Source organism: Catharus ustulatus, chromosome 7, assembly GCF_009819885.2.
Source record: "Catharus ustulatus isolate bCatUst1 chromosome 7, bCatUst1.pri.v2, whole genome shotgun sequence".
Taxonomy (NCBI): Eukaryota; Metazoa; Chordata; class Aves; order Passeriformes; family Turdidae; genus Catharus; species Catharus ustulatus.
Window position 1 is genome coordinate 28,571,213 of NC_046227.1, and position 20,180 is coordinate 28,591,392.

A 20,180-nucleotide genomic window follows, 5' to 3' on the forward strand; every position below is an offset into this window, starting at 1 on the left:
GGAGACAAGCACTATTTACCTTTTGAGTTTTTAATAATGTAAATAACTGTAGTTAGAAGTGACGCTCCAAAAGACATTTTTAGGGGATTTTCTGATACTTTCTAATGTGAGGAGAGATGGAGTCATCAGTTTAGATGAAACTTCGGTGCAGATGTGAATGGGAGTTATAAAACAATTTTATTTTATTTTATTCTTTTAATACCTTTTATTAGGTATTCTGGGCTGGCTGAGGCAGCAGAAATACAGCAACACAGTAGCCTAAGACATGCTGTGGCTTTCACAGTTCCCAAGGGGACTGCTGTAAACATAGAGACAATTGCCACTTACTATGGAAATGAGCTTCAAAGCCTCCTTATGACTTCGACTGGGACAAAGCACCTGCCTGTGTGATGACACTTCACTAAAAGGTGAAAGTGGAAGAAAGAGAACATGCCTCAAACATCCCCTTTATAATTTTAACTACATTATTTCTAGGCCTTAATGTAGCAAGCTGTCTGATGGAAGCAGGACAGCACAATTCACAGGCAATACTTACTGGAACTCAGTTAATATTTCCAATGGAAATAACTTTTAGGAAACTCATAGAAAACAATAGTTTTTTTCCTGTGTTGATATTGCAGACATGTATTTATTTTCTTTACTCTTTTCATAATATACCACCTAACAGCTTTTGAGAGGTGCAAAACATGACACATCACAGCAATGAACTTTAAGTAATATTTGGTACAGCTAATTTTGGTTTACTGAGGAACGAGTTTGAGGTACATCCAAGGAGAGGACTAAACACACTGCTTAAAATTTGAGATATAAAGTGGGCATAACACTGTCAGTGCTCCCACCTCCTCTTGAACAGGCAGCAAAGAAGCACAGTGAGAGGTGAGTGGTGCTTCTGGAGAGCAACAGTTCCCCACCAAAAGCTGCATCTTTGCAACCTAATTGGGTTAACTTCCATGTGTACATAACCCCAGGCAAATTTTGTTTCTCATGATAAACATCCCTCTTTTGAGTTTGAGCCCCACTCTTGCTAGCTGCTGTTAACTGATATCAAACCACCAAAACCAAACAGAAAAATACTAAAATAATTCTGAGTACTGGGAGGATGGGATAACCAGAGGCATAACAGTCAGAGGTGCAAAATGGACAGTGAACATAATCAGGTGGGAAACCAGAACTCTTCCAATATGTCAGAGAACAGCATCCCACTAAGCAAATTTCACCTAATTATCAGACTATGAGAGAGGTTGTAAGGCACAGCCATTGTAAATAAGGTTGGACAGGCCCACCCCGACCTCATTCATGCAAGGACAGTGCTGGAGTTGGATAGTTCTGTGCACCACATTATCCTCTCATTATTTTGAGCAGTTCACTCTGAAGCTACTGAAAGTTCTGCTTGCATTTCTGAGGGCAGATCTGGGCAATTTGCCTTTAGCCTCATACCACTGAATACACTTCCTTTTCTCTCTCCCTGCCCACAACTTTAAGAATTACACTGGGAACATAAATCTCTATTTCAGATTTCCTTGGTTTAGATGGACAAAGCCAAGACATTTCCTGCCTCTCTCACACATCTATAGCAATGAATCCAGTTTATTCTCCTATGGAAGAAACTATCCAATTACACTGATATGTATTTTCTGTCCACATTAATTCAATTTTTTAATCCAAACTAGAGCAAGAATTGGATTCCTTCTGTATTTTTCAGGCGGCTGTGGGTCTTCAAATGACAATTTAAGTGGTGAAATGAATTTGGAACACTGGTTTTCCTCAAAAGCTTTCCCACAGAAAGCTTTAGTGATCCTTCCACTAGAAACTGATTACCAAGCAGTTGCCATTAGTTATGGCATGGACACATTTGGTCAGATACACAGGACACAAATCATGCATTAGGGATTTAGCTGGTTTAGAGCTATGGACTTGGCTTTCTCATGTTGTGTCTTGTATCCATAATTTCAAGCTCCTATGGCATTTTTGCTGATCTGGCTGTAAAAAGAAGCAAAGTAGAACTCAGGAGTGAAGCTGATGGAGGACAGATCACAAACTGAATTTAAATGAATTAGAGAAATGGAACTTAGCCAAAACCATGAGCCTCTCCTTGCTACACTGCACCCCACCAGCCTAGAGGTAGGGTGCAGAAGCTCATGTGTAAAAAAAAGGCAATACTTCACGGTCTAGGAGAAAAAAACATTTGCTGATTAAGAGAAAAAAAACAGGGTTTGCAGCATTGTTGATGTCAGCAGTAGTAGAATCAGCTGCCAGTCCTCTTAGAATGAGGAGGCGTTATTGCAATAGGAACCACATTGTCTCTAAAAAAATCCCAGAGAACATTATGAGCAAGTTGTCTCCAACATCTCAGATTTATAGCACAACCTGGCTCAGAATCATTGCAATTTCAGAGCTTCCTCCCAACAAAAGCTGTTATTAAGGCCTGAAACTCTGGCCAAAACTTTTATTCCTATACCAGTTTATTATCTTCCTCTCTTCTAACCCTGGAAGTTCAACAGCACAATGCTCTCCCTAAGCTGGATGTCAAAGCGTGTGCAATAACAGTTCAGAGCTACAGCATCCACCTCCATTAAAGCACTTTCTACACAAACCACTGCGGGTATGTGGGGTCTCAAAGTCATCAAAACACATCTCCTCATTCCACCTTATCTCTTCTGACATTAAAAGAGATCAACAGGTAGGAAAGGAGAAAATTGTGCCCTGGCACGTCCATAGGCAGTATCAGGCATTTATGCGGAAACAGTGCGAAACAGGAATGCAATGAAGGTGGAAGAAAAAGGTTCAGGGAAATTTCAATGTAAGTTGTGATGCACAAAACAAATGAACAATACTTTTTGCACAGACAGCAGCTCTTCCAGACATTTGAAGAGGTTTTAAAATGAGTTAGAGATGGTGAAGCAGCACAGCTTGAAAATCCCACCAAAAGTAAGCAAAAGTTTATCACATCTGGTTCTTTTCCCTTCAGGGAACTGAAACATTTTTCTAGGACTGGGAGGACACAGATCCAAAGGCAGATCCACTGTGACACTCCAAGTCTCCCAGCTAATTCTTCTGCCCAACAAGTCTGCACTTTATATATTGATATATAGAAGAAATCCCCGTGTAAGGAAAAGGAGATTAGAGGTTAATCTTTGCTTTAGCAATAAAAATGAGAAGCTACTTCACAAACCATTTCAGTCTCATGGGTTAAATGGAACCAGCTGGACATGTGGCCATCATGCAAACAAAACACTGTGACTAAAAAGAAGCAATTTCTTTGTGGGTCAGAAAAGTGGGTAGGACACTACACTGCTGTCACAAAGGGGCAGATCAGTCAGTTTGACCCAGTGGATATTGTCAGTAATTCAGTTTAACCCTTCCTCATCAATATTGAGCCTGATCAATGTTGCCTGGTTGAAGCACAAAATATAGGAAGAAAATTCTAAGCAGTGGTGTTTCAGGAATTTTTAACAGCTGCTGTCTGCTTCATTGCTTGAACTCAATTCTCTGAATTAAATCCTGTGAAATCCAGTATTTGCCCCAAGAAACACGTCTGGGATTATCCCAGAGATTTCACATGCACAGGATACATGCAGCTTCAAAAGACAGCTCCCTGCTGACTGAAGGAGGAGCAGGTATTACAGGGCTCTTAAGTCTCTGCAAGCAATATAGATATCATATCCTTTTCCTGTATTACCCTATAGACTCCAATAAATCTACAGAATTCAGCTTACCACAAGGCTACTGTTTTTCAGACCAACTGACCCAATGACTGGTATTTATTTGCTGAGACAAGCTCCATTGAAACAAACAGTAAAATTCCACACTCTTCCTCCTCATCACCACAAAGATGACATCTTGTTGCCAATCTGCCTGCCAGGAAACCATCTGGAAATAATATCAATACCACAATCTATAGGCACCCCTCCAATGCATTAATCAGGTCATTAGAGTTCAATACTGACAGCATCTTTAGGAACTGGAAAGGATAAAGCTGTGGTAATAAGGCACAGTGCAGATGGATCCCGAGGGCCTAGTGAGATCTTCCCCTCCTTTTTTTGTTTAAAAAACATACAGCATTAGCATTTTGTTCCCCAGTGTTTGGTTTAAATTTACCATTTTGGAGAATTTAGAAGCTCGAGCAAGGCCTCTCAGTTTGACGCACAAACACATAATGGAAAATGTCTTCCACCTCACTCCTGTCCTTAAAAGGACACTGAAAAAGTCTGGAGAGAATTAAATGGGGCATGACAATGATTTGGAGACTGGGAAATATAGATTTTAAAAATATGCATATATACATATATGCATATTATAGCCAAAATCCATACAAAGTTCTGTTTAAGAGGATTACAAGCTTTCTTATCACACAGAGCAGTACCTTCAGAGGACACCCAGCAGTGCCAGATGCTAAAGTTATCTCAGAGACATACCAAAACCCAGGGGCTGGAAACTGAAGCTACAGAAATCTAAGTTTGAGAATGCTTTTCTTCTAAAACATGGGGAAAGGTAACAAATTAGGAGGAAAAAATAGCAATACAAAAAAACCTGATATTACCAGAGATTCTGGTCTCCTATCTTTCTCAAATGAGGAAAAACTCCATATGACTTTTGGAGAGATCTGTTTTAACACCACCAGTTACTGAATATGATATAAGATGAATGAAATGACACACATTTTTGAAAAGCAGCAGAGTAAAAGCAGAAGCACAGTAAATCCCCTGAGATTAAAGAAACAAACATATCACAAATATTCAGTTTTATCAGCTCAGTACAGCTCCCCATTCGAAAAATTACATCCATATCTATCTATCTACATGTATAGATGTAGATATATCACTGCACTAGAAGTAAGTAGCTGTTAATCTTCTTGGACAAAACTATTTAGGGGCAGTGACAAGGATTTTCTCAATGTTTGCACAGCAGGATGGCATAGCAAACTCCCAGTTAACTGCTGTACTGTGTAACTCCAGCATACAAAAGGCAGCAGTCAGTCCTTGTTCTGAGTTTAAGTTAACCAGAGCTGCTCAAAATAACAGCATGAAATTCTGGTACTGGATCTAAACTCAGGTTTTGTTTTCACAAGTTGAGATTCAATTCAATTTGTGAGACAGTTCAAAACTTTTCATTTATCTAGTAAGCTTGTTTGTTTGTTTGTTCTGTTCTGTTTCCAGAAGTATTTCTGTTCCTCCTGCAAGAAAACTTTGCAGGGCAGTTTTCTGATAGGCCACATTCAAACAATCTCATTTGAAGAAGAAAGAGAGTGAATAACTACCATCTGGAAGGGGCAAGGTACAGGGAATCAATGTAATAAGTTTAAAGGTTTATTTTTATCTTTATTTCTTTACTTTTTTCAGGCTAAAAACTCCCAGAAGTAGCTTGTAGTAGCTTCATGTCTACTTTATAAGCACCTAAAAGTGTTCTTGATCAGCAGAGTCAGTAGAACAGGTATGGATAATAAGACATCAGAGTAAATGTAATGACAGTTTCAGAAGTTGAATCTCTCATTTTAGAAGAAACTGCTATTTTGGCTTTCCACTTAACTAAATACATATTTTTGAGCCAATTAATCCAGTTGAACCAATAGAACTAATATTAAATTTCAAGTATGGGGGAAAAAAATGCATGTTGGAGACTCACAGTGAATTAGGCTAAAAAATTCAAGCCCAAAAAATTCTCCAGTGAGCTCCAGAAATTCTACATGTGAAGCATGCAGCTTAAATCTAAGAGTTTAAATATTTGATAATACCTAAACACTCTCATGGGTACATTTGCTTTTCAAGTAACTTTCTTGATTGTTTTTTTGGTTTTTTTTCCAGGTAACTCTAGGCTAAGTGTGCATTAAAGGTAATGCAAGTATGTTCCCTCAAGTTTTAATCAGTGACCACCTAAACTGATTATAGATTAAGATAACTTTTCATTCAGACATTAAAACAGAAGATTCACCTTTCTTACCTTTTTTCAGGCCTTAGAGAAGTCCTTTCAAAATCCTTTCTCTCTGATACTTCTTTGCAAAGCGTTTTGAAACCTAGTGATGAAAGTATTAATGACTATGTATTTGACCACACCACTCGTGAAACATTCTAGCAGAGATCCTTCAAATAATCCAAATTAAGGAATGTATTGTACAGTTAAAAAATTAATTGAATGCAATGAATTATTATCCTGAGGAATTTACTGGCACCTAAGTATCAGACAAGTGAAGTCTGGCTGCAGCAGCTACATAAACCTACTAATCCAACTGCAAAGTAGAAGATGGTCTCTAGAAACCAATGAAAATCTTTCTGAAGCCTGGCAGTGAAAACAATAACACAGCTAAACCCCTCCACAGAAGTCAAGGACCACAAAAGATCCTGACAGCAACATAAATTTCACTTGATAAGAAATCACTCAAGAGAACGGATTAGTCAGGTGCAGGACTGTAAGAAGTCTTCTGTATCATGAAGATCAGTTCCTCTCCGTGACAAGAAATTGTTTCACTTAACATCATTTCCCTTGCATGTGTGATGAAGTGATGAGGCACAGGTTTTCACCACAGATGTTATTTCAGTCAGCTTTGATGAAGAAATTGCTCTGGACAATTTCACTTTCATTTCTTTTGCAGTAACTATAGAAGTATAGAACTCTGCTCCATTATTTAGCTCATCATAGGATGGAGAACTCCTGCAACTCATCAGTAAAGTCATCAACCAGAGACAGCATATACATTTCCAACAGCTTTCTGGTCCAGGAAGAAATGTAGAAGGCTTGAATCCAAGAGTTTCAACAACAAAGGACAGACACATAGCTAGTTTTGAAGCAAAATTGGTCCAGCACCCACAGGTTAAGTAAAGGCTCAAACAGATGAACTCTACAAACGTAGGTGTTTCCATTTACAGAATGTGAAGCATTCTGCTATTAGCAGGGGACTGGCTGTCCCTCAGTGGTTAAAAAAAAAATCAAACAAAACCACAAACACTTTAATCCTCTGTTCAGGACAAAGAGAAGACAGTACCTACATTTATTCACCTACCTAGGTATTGTTGATTAATATTGCCTTCAACTAGCCAAGCACTATTAATCAACAGTAACTTGTTTGCATATTTTGTTTCAATGCTGGATTGCATCTGTACAAGCAGCCGTTCAAAGTGCTTCTGTAGAGAGTAAACACCTGTACTGCTCCTTCAAATGCATACACATGCTTTATGGAACCAGGACAATCCTCCAGTAATTGCACAGGAATGAATATAAACACACTTGAGCTCTTGTAAACATGTCCACAGAGACTTCTCACATAACCACAGAGTGTTCTCCTCCAGGTTTTTTTTCATGTCTACAAAACTGGAAAAGCAAGGCTATCTTCCTGTTGGATGTTTCAAGTGCATAGGTTTTGAATTTTATATATAATTTAGTCCAGGATTGCAGGAGTGCAAAGTTTTCATCACCACTGCACATACCATGGGCATGCAAAAGGTAATAACATATCCAGCTCCATTAGCAGCAGAACAGTTTCACACAAAGCTTGATAGTTTTGATAGATGGCTTCCACAAAGTATTACAATGCTAATAGCTGCTGTACACCAACACCACATGAGGATGTTTATAAACACTCAGTACTAGCCCCTGTGAAAAAGACACAGATGATATAATATCTTTTTTCTTGATCCATTTACAGTTCTCTAGTGAAAAAAAAACCTTTTAAGGACAGGGACCATCCAAACCAGAGAAAGTTATAAAGGTTACTTGTAAAGTAATAAGTAACACAAAGAACAGTTCTGATGTAAGGGTCACCAAACAAAACCTATGTACAGTTATTTAATTTTAAGAAAGGGAATAATGTAAGGGTGTCCAAAAAAAAAAAAAAATTAAAAAGGCACTGAAAGGGAGCAGTTCAAAAAACAGGAAGCCTCAGGGAGAGTTAGGAGAGTACTGCAGAGCATAGGTCACCTCTTAGAAAATGGATTGCTTAAGTAAAGACAGGGGAGCCCATAAAACATGGCAAGTAAAATATAAGCAGGAAATTAAAAGGGCTAAAAGACAATCCAAAAATTGCCTGCAAACAAAGATCACCGTGCTGGTAAACAGGTCTTGAAATACATCAAGGACAGGAAACCAGCTAGGAAAAGCAGTCCAGCTGTGGATGACAAAGGTGCAAAAAGTGCAGATGGGGATGATACAGTTGTAGCAGAGAATCTCAGTGAATTCTTTACATGGGCCTTTACTGATGAAATCTTTGGGAAGATTTCCACACCCAATGCACTCTCTGTTGCAAATCTGGTAGAGGAACCAGGCCAATCTGAAGTAAAATCAGAAAATACCAGACCAAACAAGGAAGCTAGATGTTAATAAAGCACTGAGACAAAACAATTTTCAGGAAAGTTCTGAAGAAACTCAAATATGAATTTAAGGACCACTAGCCAAGGTATGTAAGCCAGAGCTACAGAGAGTCTCTGTGCTTCAGAATCACAGGTCCTGCCTGCAGGAAGGGCTGTGTAGGGAACCTGGAAACCACAGTCTGGCAAATCTGAATTCATGTAAGTAGGAGAGTGCACATTAGAGACAGTAGTGCTTCACAGGCTTTTTAAGATGGAGAGGAATCAGCAATGCAATTCCTGGGATCAGTGCTGGGATTGGTCTTAGCATGTTTATCAATAACAAAATTAAATGATTGAGGAAATTGTCAGCAGGTAGAGGCAATATCAATTCTAAATATTCGTACTTGGAAGCCAGAGCCATCCTTGACAGTTCTCTGAAGCCCTTGGCTCAGTGTTCAATAGCAGTCAAAAAAAGCCAGCAACATCATCAGAATCCTCAGAAAAAGAGGAAGGCAGGACATTTCTGCCACTCCTCACAGCCTGAGCACTCCCACACCTTTAGTACTGTGATCTGCTCTCCACATACCAAGGAGGACATTACCAAGGTGTCAGAAAGGGCAACCAGATGGAAACAAAGGTACTAAAAAGGCTGGGAGTCCTCAGTTCAGAAAGAAGGTGTAAGCAGTGGGTATGACCAGGTATAACAAAAAACCCACAAGCTACTGAATGCAGAACAGTTGTTTGCCTAACCCTACAAAACTGGAACAAGGCAGTACTCCCTGCAGCCAACTAATTTAAATAGAAAGGACATGTTTATCCAGCAGGTTACAAGCTTCTGGAACTTGCTGTCACGCAAGACTCTGAAGGCAAAGGATGTTCATGGGTTCAAAAAGGGATTAAACAAACTCTAGTCAACAGGTCCATAAATAGACACTTAAAGGACTAAACAGGTACATATCCTCTAATATCCTTAAAAGAAGAGCTGTGGAAACTGGAGATGTGTGGAGAGAAATGGATCTCAAGAAACAACTGGAGCTGCTAACTTGTCAGACACAATATTGGGCTAACTGGAACGCAGGCAGTTCTAAAGTTATTCATTTTTTAGGTCAACTCAGTGTTCCCACACATCACAGCACTTCCTGAGGATGAGCAATGACTTCAACAAAGGAGAAAGGTGATAGAAAGCAAACATATTCATTACCCCTGATGACAGGGGTGAGAATAGAACAGGGACAGATACAACTAGCAAAGAAAATGAAATGAAACAATTTAGAGCAGTTACAGGTGCCAAACCTTCTCTTGTAACACCTTTCCCTGCAAAACACCTTTAACATCTGTACATGTAGTACAGTAAGTAATTTACACACCTGATTTAAATTTTAATTCATCCAAGTTCATTTTAGAAGCCTTTCTTAAATTAACACCATCTTTGAAGACAGTAAGTTATTTATAGCTCTAAAAATGCAATCAGCAAGGCTGTGTTTCCTGCCTTGTAAGTGAAATATAAGCTTGGGCAAAAGAAAAAAACCTCACAAGAAATGCAATTACAGCAAGTTTGTCTTCAATAAATTCTTTGTTTTGATGTTCAATTTATTTCATTATCTTGTTACTCATACAGTTTTATAAAAAAAAAATTTGTTTGGCCCTTGGGGAAAAAATTTCCATGCTACAGAGATAAAAAAACTAACAAAGTTTGACAAAGTTCTCTTATTCCTGCCCTTGACACAGTCTGTGTCAAAACCTTACATTTGTAAGAAAACCAGCTAGAAAGGAACTAGCACTGGAAAGCTCACCACAGAAATCATGACAGGCATGAACAGACATGAAACATCATTCATTTTTCTCCTTCTCTTCAATTTAGTGGGAAGTAGGCTTGTTACTACAGTCTCCACTCCAGTATCAATGGCCATACATTAATAATACAATATACGTGTATTATAGGTGTATATACACACAACAAACCCACAGGATCCTGCAGTGCTCATGAGCTGATGAGCAATCTCAAAGGAGGTTACCTCAGCTGTCCAGCAAAGTGCAATATAATATAAAATTAATGTACTAAAATGTGTTTACACTTTTCTGTTTACTTTCACCCTCTGAGACAAAGAAAAAAGTAAAAAGTGGTAAAGCATTTGCAGTTAGAGGACCCTACATTAAGTTTAAGGTCAATAGCACATGTGGAGCATGGCACAAGGTCCACACTATGTTACCTGGAGAACATCTGCCCTTGTCTGACTGTCCTTGCTGGTGAGACGTCTGCAAATCCTTAACTTGTGTAACCTCACATTCTGGCCAGTCAGGGAGGGAGCCCCCACTTCTGCTCAGGCTAACCAGGATGACATCAACATCCACAGCTATAGCTTGGAAAGAAATATAACTGAGTTCTGTACCAGGAAGAACTAAATGGATTGAGTGGGAGCTCAATACTTTATTAGACAGCTGAGGTGAACTTTGTAAAGGCACAATTTCAGGTAAATTGAAGGAACAATGCCTCTGCTGACTGAGTTTAGAAGCATTTTAAGGGGACACACTGGAAAGGAAACTGACTTTTACTCTACACAAGATGGGGTTATTTGATCAATAAGTACTCCAGTGCTCACTTCTAGGCTGACTTTACCATATAACTTGAGCAGAATTCCCCATTGGCTGCAATGAGGCCTGGGTCCCACAGGCCGCAGCTGAGGTAAAATGGCGGGAAGCCGGTACGGCAGGAGGCCAGGCCTGCACAGCCACGCTCTGGCCTCCTCACCGTGAGGGGAATCCCTCATGGATACCGCTGCCATCCCACAGACACACCTTTAGGCACATCCCTGAGCAGCGCTGAGGCAGCAGGGAATGCAAATCCTGCCCCTCCCTTGGGAATGCTGGAGCTCAAGGCTTCCCAAACCCACCGCCTCTTCCATTCAAATGTGCTCACTCTACCCTCAAGCACACTTTCACAGCAACATGAAAAACTGCTGTGCTGCAAAGGAACAGGAAAATGAGTAGGAAGAAGAAAGGGAAATGTAGGAGAAAATAAAACAAACCTTCTTTCACCACTCCCCTGTCTGTGAGAAAGAGGCAGCCAGAACGTACGGACTTGCAAGTCAAGATCTCTCCTTAAAAAACCTGCGGGATACATGCTCAGATATTTGCCTGCCTCTTTATATAGAGTTCAGTTAGCATTAAATGCCTCCAGCTGGTTTCAAGTTACAGCCAGGGGAAGTAGTACCATAAAATTCCTCATAGCCACCCAAACCATTACTCTTCTATTTTCTTCCATGTGGGGTCATCACACCCCCTCTGGAAAGCTTAGAGGTATGATAGCACTGCAGGCCTCTTCAGAGAGAGCCTGACAATGGTGTATTATGAGGCTTGTTGTAACATCCTTTCAAAATTCTTAAGGTCCAGTGGTTTAGAGAAGAGGGTCTTTTGTGTCTGCTGTCAGTTCCAGGAAGCTCCTGTCACTGGCATGGAGACTGCATATGGAAAAGAGCTGCTAAATAGACCAGTTAAAAGAATATAGGCCCAGTTTTGCTCCCACGTCACTGAAAACCATGAATGCTGCAACTCTGTTGAGGTCAGAGGAACTGCACTGCAGTGATGCTGGGGGTGAGACACCAGCTGTTGTTTCCAAGCCAGGGCTCCCTCTGCGATGTTCTCTCAGGCTCAGAGCAGGATCCACCCCCAGGGCCAGCAGGACCACAATGTCAGCTCTGAAACAACAGCAGCAGCCTGTGCAGGCTGGGCTCTCCAGTACAACCCCCAACAGCTCTGCTGTAAACTCACCCTGCGCAGAACAGAAGAGGTTTCTCACCTCCAAAACTAGACTTGAACTAATAATGAATCAGTAACACTTTCAGACACAAAGTACCGACTTAATTTCACAAAAGGAAAGAAAAGCTTATGATCCTAAAAGAGCTGAGATAAATTTACCTAAGTAAAGCAGGCCTTTCTTGATACATTTGTCTTTCCTGTGTATTTTCAGCACAGTTTGCTTATTGCTTTTGATATTTAACTTTTGATACAATCAAGAGTGTAAGAACATACAGTGTATGTCTGACCTGGACTTTGTGAGTGCTTCTTACATACTTTACATGCTCTCATACTTCATTCTTTTCATCCAGTCAGACTTAATCCTTGTCCAAGTGAGATGGTTAGTATTTTGGTTCTGAGGGGTTTTTTTTTTATTGTTTCTTAATGACACCGATTCCAGTTACATGACACAAAACAGGTGAATGAAAAAATCCTTTACTTCAGTATTGAAAAAACTGCTTACATCATTTTAAAGAATTAATAGAATTATATATTTCTTCCATTAGGAGACAAGCAACTTCTTAATAATCAACACTGCCAAAAATACTAGGCAAAGACATGCATTTTATATTGGGTTATTAAAGCAGACATCCTGGTTACTATTTGCACTGCACATTCACATAGTAAATTAAATTGTGACTGTCATTTAGAAGATATGGAAAATCTCACACCCCTGTCTCACCTTTTTTGCCTATTGTTTTGCACCGGAAGTTTTCATCAGTTTATAGAATTTAGAGAAAGCAAAATCACCTTGAAATCAAGTACAACAATGCCCTGCTCGGAACACAGAGCTGGAAGCTCTAGTTCCTCTGCCCCATGCTGCCTGCAAAACACAGCTCTTACAGGCCTCTGCAGCGAACAGGAAATCTGCAGTACTTCCAGGCAGATAAGAAAAGCTAAAACTGGGATCCTGTCGTTATTTGGAATATCTCAGAGGTCCTGTACCATACTGGGTACCACTGGGTCTCCCAAATCCTCTTTGTAAGAGTATTTGCAGCTCAGTCCTTGGTCTCCTCATTACTCACTCATCCTTTAATATTTTGCTGAGGTTAACAATCAGAATAGTGATTTTTGCTGCTTAGCAGTGGTTCCCACTGAGAGCTGGATTACACTGGTTTAAATAGTATATGAAAGGTCTCTGGGTGAAACAACAGGCTTGGTGATCAGATTATCCTTTGCTACACAGTTCCAGCATCCTTTTTGGGGACATTTTCTTTTGTTCAGATATCATCTTGCCACTCTGCAAATATCTCAGATCACAGGACTACTGAAGAATAACAGAAAAAAAACAGTAAAACAGCAACTCAGAATAATAATTTTAATCTACTGTGCAATAATTACAAATAAACTGTAGTGAGTGTGTAAAACAGTACACACCATCACTCACTTTCATCAGTCAGGATATATGTAGACTCTCAATAATGAATCATATTTCACAAGAAGCAGCAACAAGTGATGCACAGGATTGGCAAATAGAATAAATAATTTCTTCTCCCATGGTTAGATCTTCTACTTTCATACACAATGTATGGCCTGTTTGAACCCTTTTGCGGTGAGGAAAATAACTGAATACATCCCTCTGTGACAATTCTGTATCCTGTGACACACTGGCTGCATCACAAGCCCTAAAAATGTCTTTGGTACCATGGAACCTATGCATAGAAAACAGCACTTCAGTCTGAAGATTTAATATGCTGTCAGCTGGTCGTGTTTTTGGCAAGTGAGTGAATTTAATCCAATTACAGCAAAGGTGATGAGGTCAAGCTGACTCACAGTAAAGAATCACCAGAAAGACTATCCTCAAAACAGAAGACACTGCAGCTTGCTAGACATGCTGTAGTGAAGTTTAGCAATGCTCAGACTTGTTATAACAAAGGTAAGTGCCAAGAAACTGCTTAGTGCCAGCAAACAGAAGAGGAAAGGGATTCAGCAAGAACACACTTTGTAAAGCCCACTGTAATCCTAAGCACTTAATTGCCTTTGGCAAGAGCTGCATCCCATTGCTCTCTCAGAAGTCGTTTTATCTGCAACTTGATGCTCACAGCTACAGGGATGAATGGAGTGGGGGAGGAGAAGGAACTGGGGAAACTAGTGAGAGAACTACAGTTACCAGTCTGTCTTTGATGAACTACCAAAGAAAAATCTAAAAATTACTGGTATGTGCAAAGCCTGATCTGCATATCCAATGACTCTCAGAGAAGCAAATGAAACCAACTCTCCTCCAGGCCCTTTAAATCACCTACAGAGGCAGAGAAATTTGTTGTAGAGTTACACACCTGTAATTTATACTTTAGTATTTATGTATGACTGGCCTCATATTCTGTCATTCTCACTGAACCCATATAGGTCAGCGTGAATTTGAAGGTGTAATCAAAGTTTGTTTCTTTTTCCTGCTTATAATGCAGCATTCACAAATATTTTACAATATGTAAACCCCAACTCATTGTTCCCACATAAATGGAAGACTTAAAAGTAAATAATGCACCAAGCCTCTTTAATTAAATAAGGAGTTTGGGGGAGGAGTTTCTGCAGACCCTTTTAAATCTTAAAGCCTGCCAACTGGATGAACAAAAGGTAGATTAGGCTCACATGATAAATCCCAGCCAACCTGAAAAGCCTTTGTTAATAAGTCACTAAGGGAATTTTTCTTTTTCCCCCTAGAATTTCTGCTCGCCAGAAGTGAGAGTTAAGATTATTCAAGCAGGTTTGGTTTCCAGCAGCATTAAATGGGTATATGCCTCATGGAGTTCTAATCTCCTCATTTCTATAGAACTCAATTCTCCTTTCATTCCTACTAAAGCAGAACCAGTTATTCCTAGCTTTTATAGACTGAGCAGCTGCTGAAACTTCAGAGGCAAAAAAAAATGTTTATGAAATTAGTTAAGATTCGATGAAAACTGAATTGGAATTCTATATCAGCTTTAATAGCAACAAAACAACAGGAATGTAAATGTATTTTCATTTCACTTTGGCATTTCTTTCATGTAGCAGGTTGCTAATGAGCCTTTTAAGTTTCCATTCATAAGTTTCTGTTCAGTAGCTTGTTCATAGAGCCAAATGACATGTTAGTCTGGCAATTAGTTTACTCTTCTGTCTGTAGAGAGGCTTAATGAAAACATTATTAGAGACAGACCTTGCTGTAGCACACTCGATAGACCCTGTACAATTGCTCAGAAAAGACAGAGATTTCAGCAAAACCCATACTGGAAAAGCCACGGATTTCAGTAAAACCCTGTCAACACAGGTGACATTTAAAGCTGTGCAAAATTTAAAAAAACTCCAGAGTCCTTCCTACCTGGAATCATCTGGCTTCAGTAATGAATCCTTTTCAGCACTATGGACTAATCATATCTTCTCTGTATCCAGTGCTGAAATCCAGACAGCATATGTAACCCTAATGTACATCATGGAAGCATTCCCATCAGTGGGATGAAGGCAGTTGTACAAAGCTTGCTGAGATCCTGTTTGGTGCAGTGGATGCCACAGAAAAAGTTTAAAAAGTCTATGGCAACAGGTGCAGCAAAGTGTTTCTGGAGCCACGAGAGAAAGGATCAACTAACCTCCCACGAGAGGTTATTAAAAAAATAAATAAATAAAAAGAGTAATTTAGCATCAAAGACAGAAGAGTGTGTTAATCAGCCAAGGGAAGAAAAAATTACCTTCATTACTCCTAACTCTTACCTGTGGAACAAAGTTTGGAAAGGCTATTGAGTACAGCTTTAAACACAGCGAAAGTAACCAACCACAGCATGTTTTATTATGTACTTGACAAGTTTATGAATGAAAGGAGATGAGTCTGTCTGCAAAACCAGGATTGCTTCCAGCCCATGCTCAGACCTGAATTCAAACTACCTAGAAGAGTCCAACAACCACAGGCTGTGGCTACCCATCCTCCAGAGTCCAACCAGAAACTTCAGCCATCTCCTCAAATGGCTCTCAAATAAAGCTTCTGAGCACATTTTCTGGATTTAGACCTCCACAACTTTAAGGCACAGCATTTGGAGCAGTTCTGAACTCTATTTACATCTGCATTTTGTTTTAGGAAGGCTCTGAAAGTAATTTGTAACTTTTGGTTTATAGTGTTTCTAAGTACAGTGTATTTGGCCTGCGTAAGGATATTGGTATGGATTTTGATTGACTGTAAAAATCGGATCATCGCCCAGAGGAAGTCCTAATGAACCTAAAGGAGGAGCCAGGGAGAATAGAGAATACAAAACAGACCAAAAACTGGTGAAAAATTATGCGTCTCTTACATTTAACCTAAGCCAATGGCAATACGTAATCCCAGCTTATTTCAGACTTTATAAATTCCCTTTCAGCGTTATACAAGCAAACCAACAGAACTTCACTGAATTATTTTCTTCATTCTCCTCTGCACCATGCAGCAGGGCAACTAAAGCTATGGACACATGCTTGCAACAGAAGAGTATCTGATTTACAACTTTCTTTGCAGCAGACCTTTTAAGACTTCCCTACAAGACCAATAAAAATGGGGTCATTGATATTAACTGGTGTGAGCCTCCCACATATACACAAAATTCTAGCTTCAATGTTTATTAAACCAGGCATTTTCTTTATGCTCATGTCCATCTAAAAAGGTTAAATGCCATTTATAATTCACACACCAGCACAGGACATCCTGCCTATCATTCTAGTGGCTGGTGTTCTGGTAGCAAACATTCTCCTACTACAACCAACAAAGTCAATCCAGTTACTTTTGGAGTTAAAACACTTGTCCTGTAGCATTCATTTGCAAAAGGCTAAGAACGGGTGTAACATTAGTGTACTATGAAAACATTTTATCATGAGCACTTTTTTACAAACTGCAGAGCGCAGCTGACTAGCTACAGAAGAATAGTATCACTTGAGGAAACAGAAAATACTGGATATGTGCCAGATGAAAATTAACTACTCAGTTATTAGTAAATACAATTTTGGTTTAAAAACAGAACTCCTGGAACCTAGTTCCAGGAACATCTCAGCAAATACACAGTTGCACAGGAAGACACATATCATATTCTGCAAATAATAATACAAGTAATTAGCAGAATAAAATATAATAAAGATGTGTTCAGGAAGAAGGGGGAGAAAGATAGTAGTTCTCTTAGGGATTTAAAATGAGAGAGAAATTACTATTTCTCTTACAGTTCCACTGACAGAAATGTCATTCCCAGCACTCCACAAAGAGGTAGCATAAATTTTGTGTAGTTTTAGTGGGAACACACCTTCTGCATGTCATGTAACTCCACCTTCCCCCACAAATGCTTGGAAACCCCTTAGAAGAAGGGTGTGGAATCAGGTATTTGCACTTATCCTCTCAGCCATTCCCTTTGTAGGGAGAATAATGAAGCCTTCAAAACACTTTTGATTACACTTCCTGACTCTAGGAGAAGGATTTCTGTGGATTTACTCTGCAGAAGACAAGACTAGAGCAAAAAAGTATCTTTAAAGTGTAAGAGAAGGGAAGGATCCTCTGTCTTTTCATCTCTGGTCTCCAGCCCCTGCTAGTCTGCCATGCCACTCCCTTCCAGCCAGAGTGCAGGGAGCAGTGCCAGGCCAGAGTCCAGATGTGCACATACAGGAAAGAGGATTAAAAGGCAAAGAATCCCCAAAAGCATATTGCTTCATAGCGTGAAGGCAGCCTGCAGAGAAATGATTTCCCCACCTCTGCCAAGTTAATGATTTTAAACATTCATCTCCTTCCCCCATTCTCATGCAGGATGTTTAAGTGGTGTCACCAGGATTTATCCTTCTCTGAGACTCTAAGCATGTTGTGCAACATGATACAAATTACTTTGAGAACAGCAGAAGTTAAAAAAAAATAAATCCCAGCGCATACATTTTGTCTGAAGCGTTAAAGATGTAGATGTGCAGCGAAGGAATGTTGCCACATGTGCCTCCACATATGCACCTCTATATTTGAAAGGCTCAGGAGGCCAAGAGAGAGCCAGAGAGATTATCCGTACAGCCGAGCCTATAAATGCTTCATCTTAGAAATCCTTTGCTACCTGCCAGCAGAGAACAATAAAACTGTAGAAAATCATACATAAAAGATGACAAGTACTTACTACCAGGTTTGCTTGCTCCGGGATGAATGCACTCCGTGAGGGGAGCCGTAGGTGAGCCCTCCTCCCTGCCGGAGCCCAGCGGACGCTGTCGCCGGGGAAGGGACGGGAGCTGGGCTGAGACACCCGCAGGAATCCCGCGGCTCCGGTGCTCCAAGCCCGGCATGTGCCCGCAGCCCGCGCCGCTGGTGGCTCGCTGCAACGCCGCTACCTCGTCCCTCCGGAGAAGCAGGTTTCCCTCTTCTTCTTCTCCTCCTCCTTCTCCGCCTACTTCACCTCCCCCTGCGGAGGATGCCGCGGTACCCCCCACCCGTGCCCGCCCACGGGCTTCCCTCCGCGTCCCGGGGCGCAGCCGGCACGGAGAGCCCCGCGGCTCCCAGGAGCGCTGCCGGAGCCGCCTCGCCCCGAGCTGCCCAGCCCCGGATCTGCAGCTCCGGCCGCAGCCCACCTGCCGCTCTGTGCCGGGCCGGGCCGGGCCGGGCTGGGACCGCAGCGGGGGAAGCGCGGAGCCCGCGGGGGAAGCGGTGCCCAGCGGCGATAGCGCCTGCGGTCGGCTCGGCTGCCCTTCGCTCCTTCCCTCGGAGCCTCGCCCGGCAGCGGCCGGGGGTCCAGGGACAGTCCTGGGCACCCCAGGGCCAGCGAAGGGAGGGACACGGCCAGCCCAGCCCAGCCCAGCCCAGCCCAGCACAGCCCTGTACCTGTGGAGTGCGGCTCGCCCCGGTGGGGCGGCTGCGGATGGGGGATGTCCAGATCTGGGTGAGGAGTATGTAGGGATGCACATGGGTGCCATATGAGCCGTGTGCTGCAGAGCCTGTGGGGATGTGCGGGTTACAGACCTTGTATCTATGGGGTGCATGTATGGGAAGTGTAGAGGAGTGTGCTTATGGGCTTGCATGGGATGTGAATGAAATGCATATGGGAATCTGTGTGTGTGTTCTGAAGGAACTGCGTAGTTTGCATATAGGAGAGACCACAGAGGATGTATGTGAAGGTTTGCCTGGGACTGGGATAGGATGCCCTACGGGTATTTATGGGGGGTGTAGGGGTGTGCATAGAGCCGCAGCCCTGCCATGCAGTGCCCCAGTGCAGCTCCAGGACATTCTCTCAGGCCCACGGGGGCTCAGGGCTGCCCCTGCCTCCCCCACCCCCAGGGCCTGCCTAGGACCCATGCTCTGACACATCTGCCTAGGGATGTCCAGATCTGGGGCAGGGATTTATTTTAATAAACCGTTTACAGTTAATTGTGTTAAGTGCTAAAGTAGTGTAGAAGGAAGAGCAAATGCAAGATGGGGACAAATGGAATCCTCTTCAACAATAAGACCTTCGAACTACTGTTTTATTATGTGGGGCTGGAGACCCTGGAGAGGAAAGGTAGTATAATTGCATACATTGTGAACTTAAAGGCTTTTTACTCTGACATTTTAATTTTTTTTTCATTTGCACATTTAAAAAAACTCAATCAGCTGCCTATTTGAAATGGACTTACAGCCAGATAATAAACTTACATGGGGATAGACATACACAAAGCCCGGGTTCTATGGATAAGGCCTTTCTTTCCTGTCGTCTTATGTTCTTCTGTACTGCAGATTGCTGCTAGGTATGTTAATGCATGGTTGTGAACTGCTACAGATAAAGGAAAGCACAAGCTGTAGAAAACCTGCCTCCTCACCAGGCACTAAGACACTTTTAAGGTGATGGAGTAAACCACAGCCCAGGCTGCAATCCTTTCTCTTCCCTCACTGTTTCATCTTAACAGCCTTCAACTCAGAAAAATGGAGCCAAGATAAGCAAGTCACAGCAAAGCTGTTATTGGCTGCAGTGATATCAAGAGTTTTGTGTTTGCAGAGACCTCAATGTTTTCCATTTTAATTCTGAGTTGAATTTTTCTGCCATTGATAGAGCACGTGTCCTGCAACTCGAGTTGTACATGGAGGCAGTGAAGGATGCTGCCTTTTCTTGGTGCATCATTCCTGGTACCTGAGCTTCTATGAAGGATGAGAGCAGTTACCAGCATGAGTCCATGAAAAGTTATAGACATCACTTC

The 20,180-nt window shown here is 41.3% G+C and overlaps 1 protein-coding gene across 2 annotated transcripts in view; it reads right to left on the bottom strand.

Annotated features, from left to right (window-relative positions):
* Positions 1-18,377, bottom strand: part of MYLK (myosin light chain kinase) — a 199,129-nt gene extending 180,752 nt beyond the window's left edge. The window contains exon 1 of one of the 2 annotated variants that reach the window (XM_033064001.2): positions 18,140-18,377. In XM_033064001.2, the coding sequence (XP_032919892.1) occupies positions 18,140-18,302 (163 nt within the window). In that variant the 5' untranslated portion in view covers positions 18,303-18,377. Of the gene's footprint in view, positions 1-5,937; positions 6,002-18,139 lie in introns of those variants that run through there. The other variant, XM_033064003.1, reaches the window with a different exon arrangement.
* Positions 18,378-20,180: the final 1,803 nt, after the last annotated feature.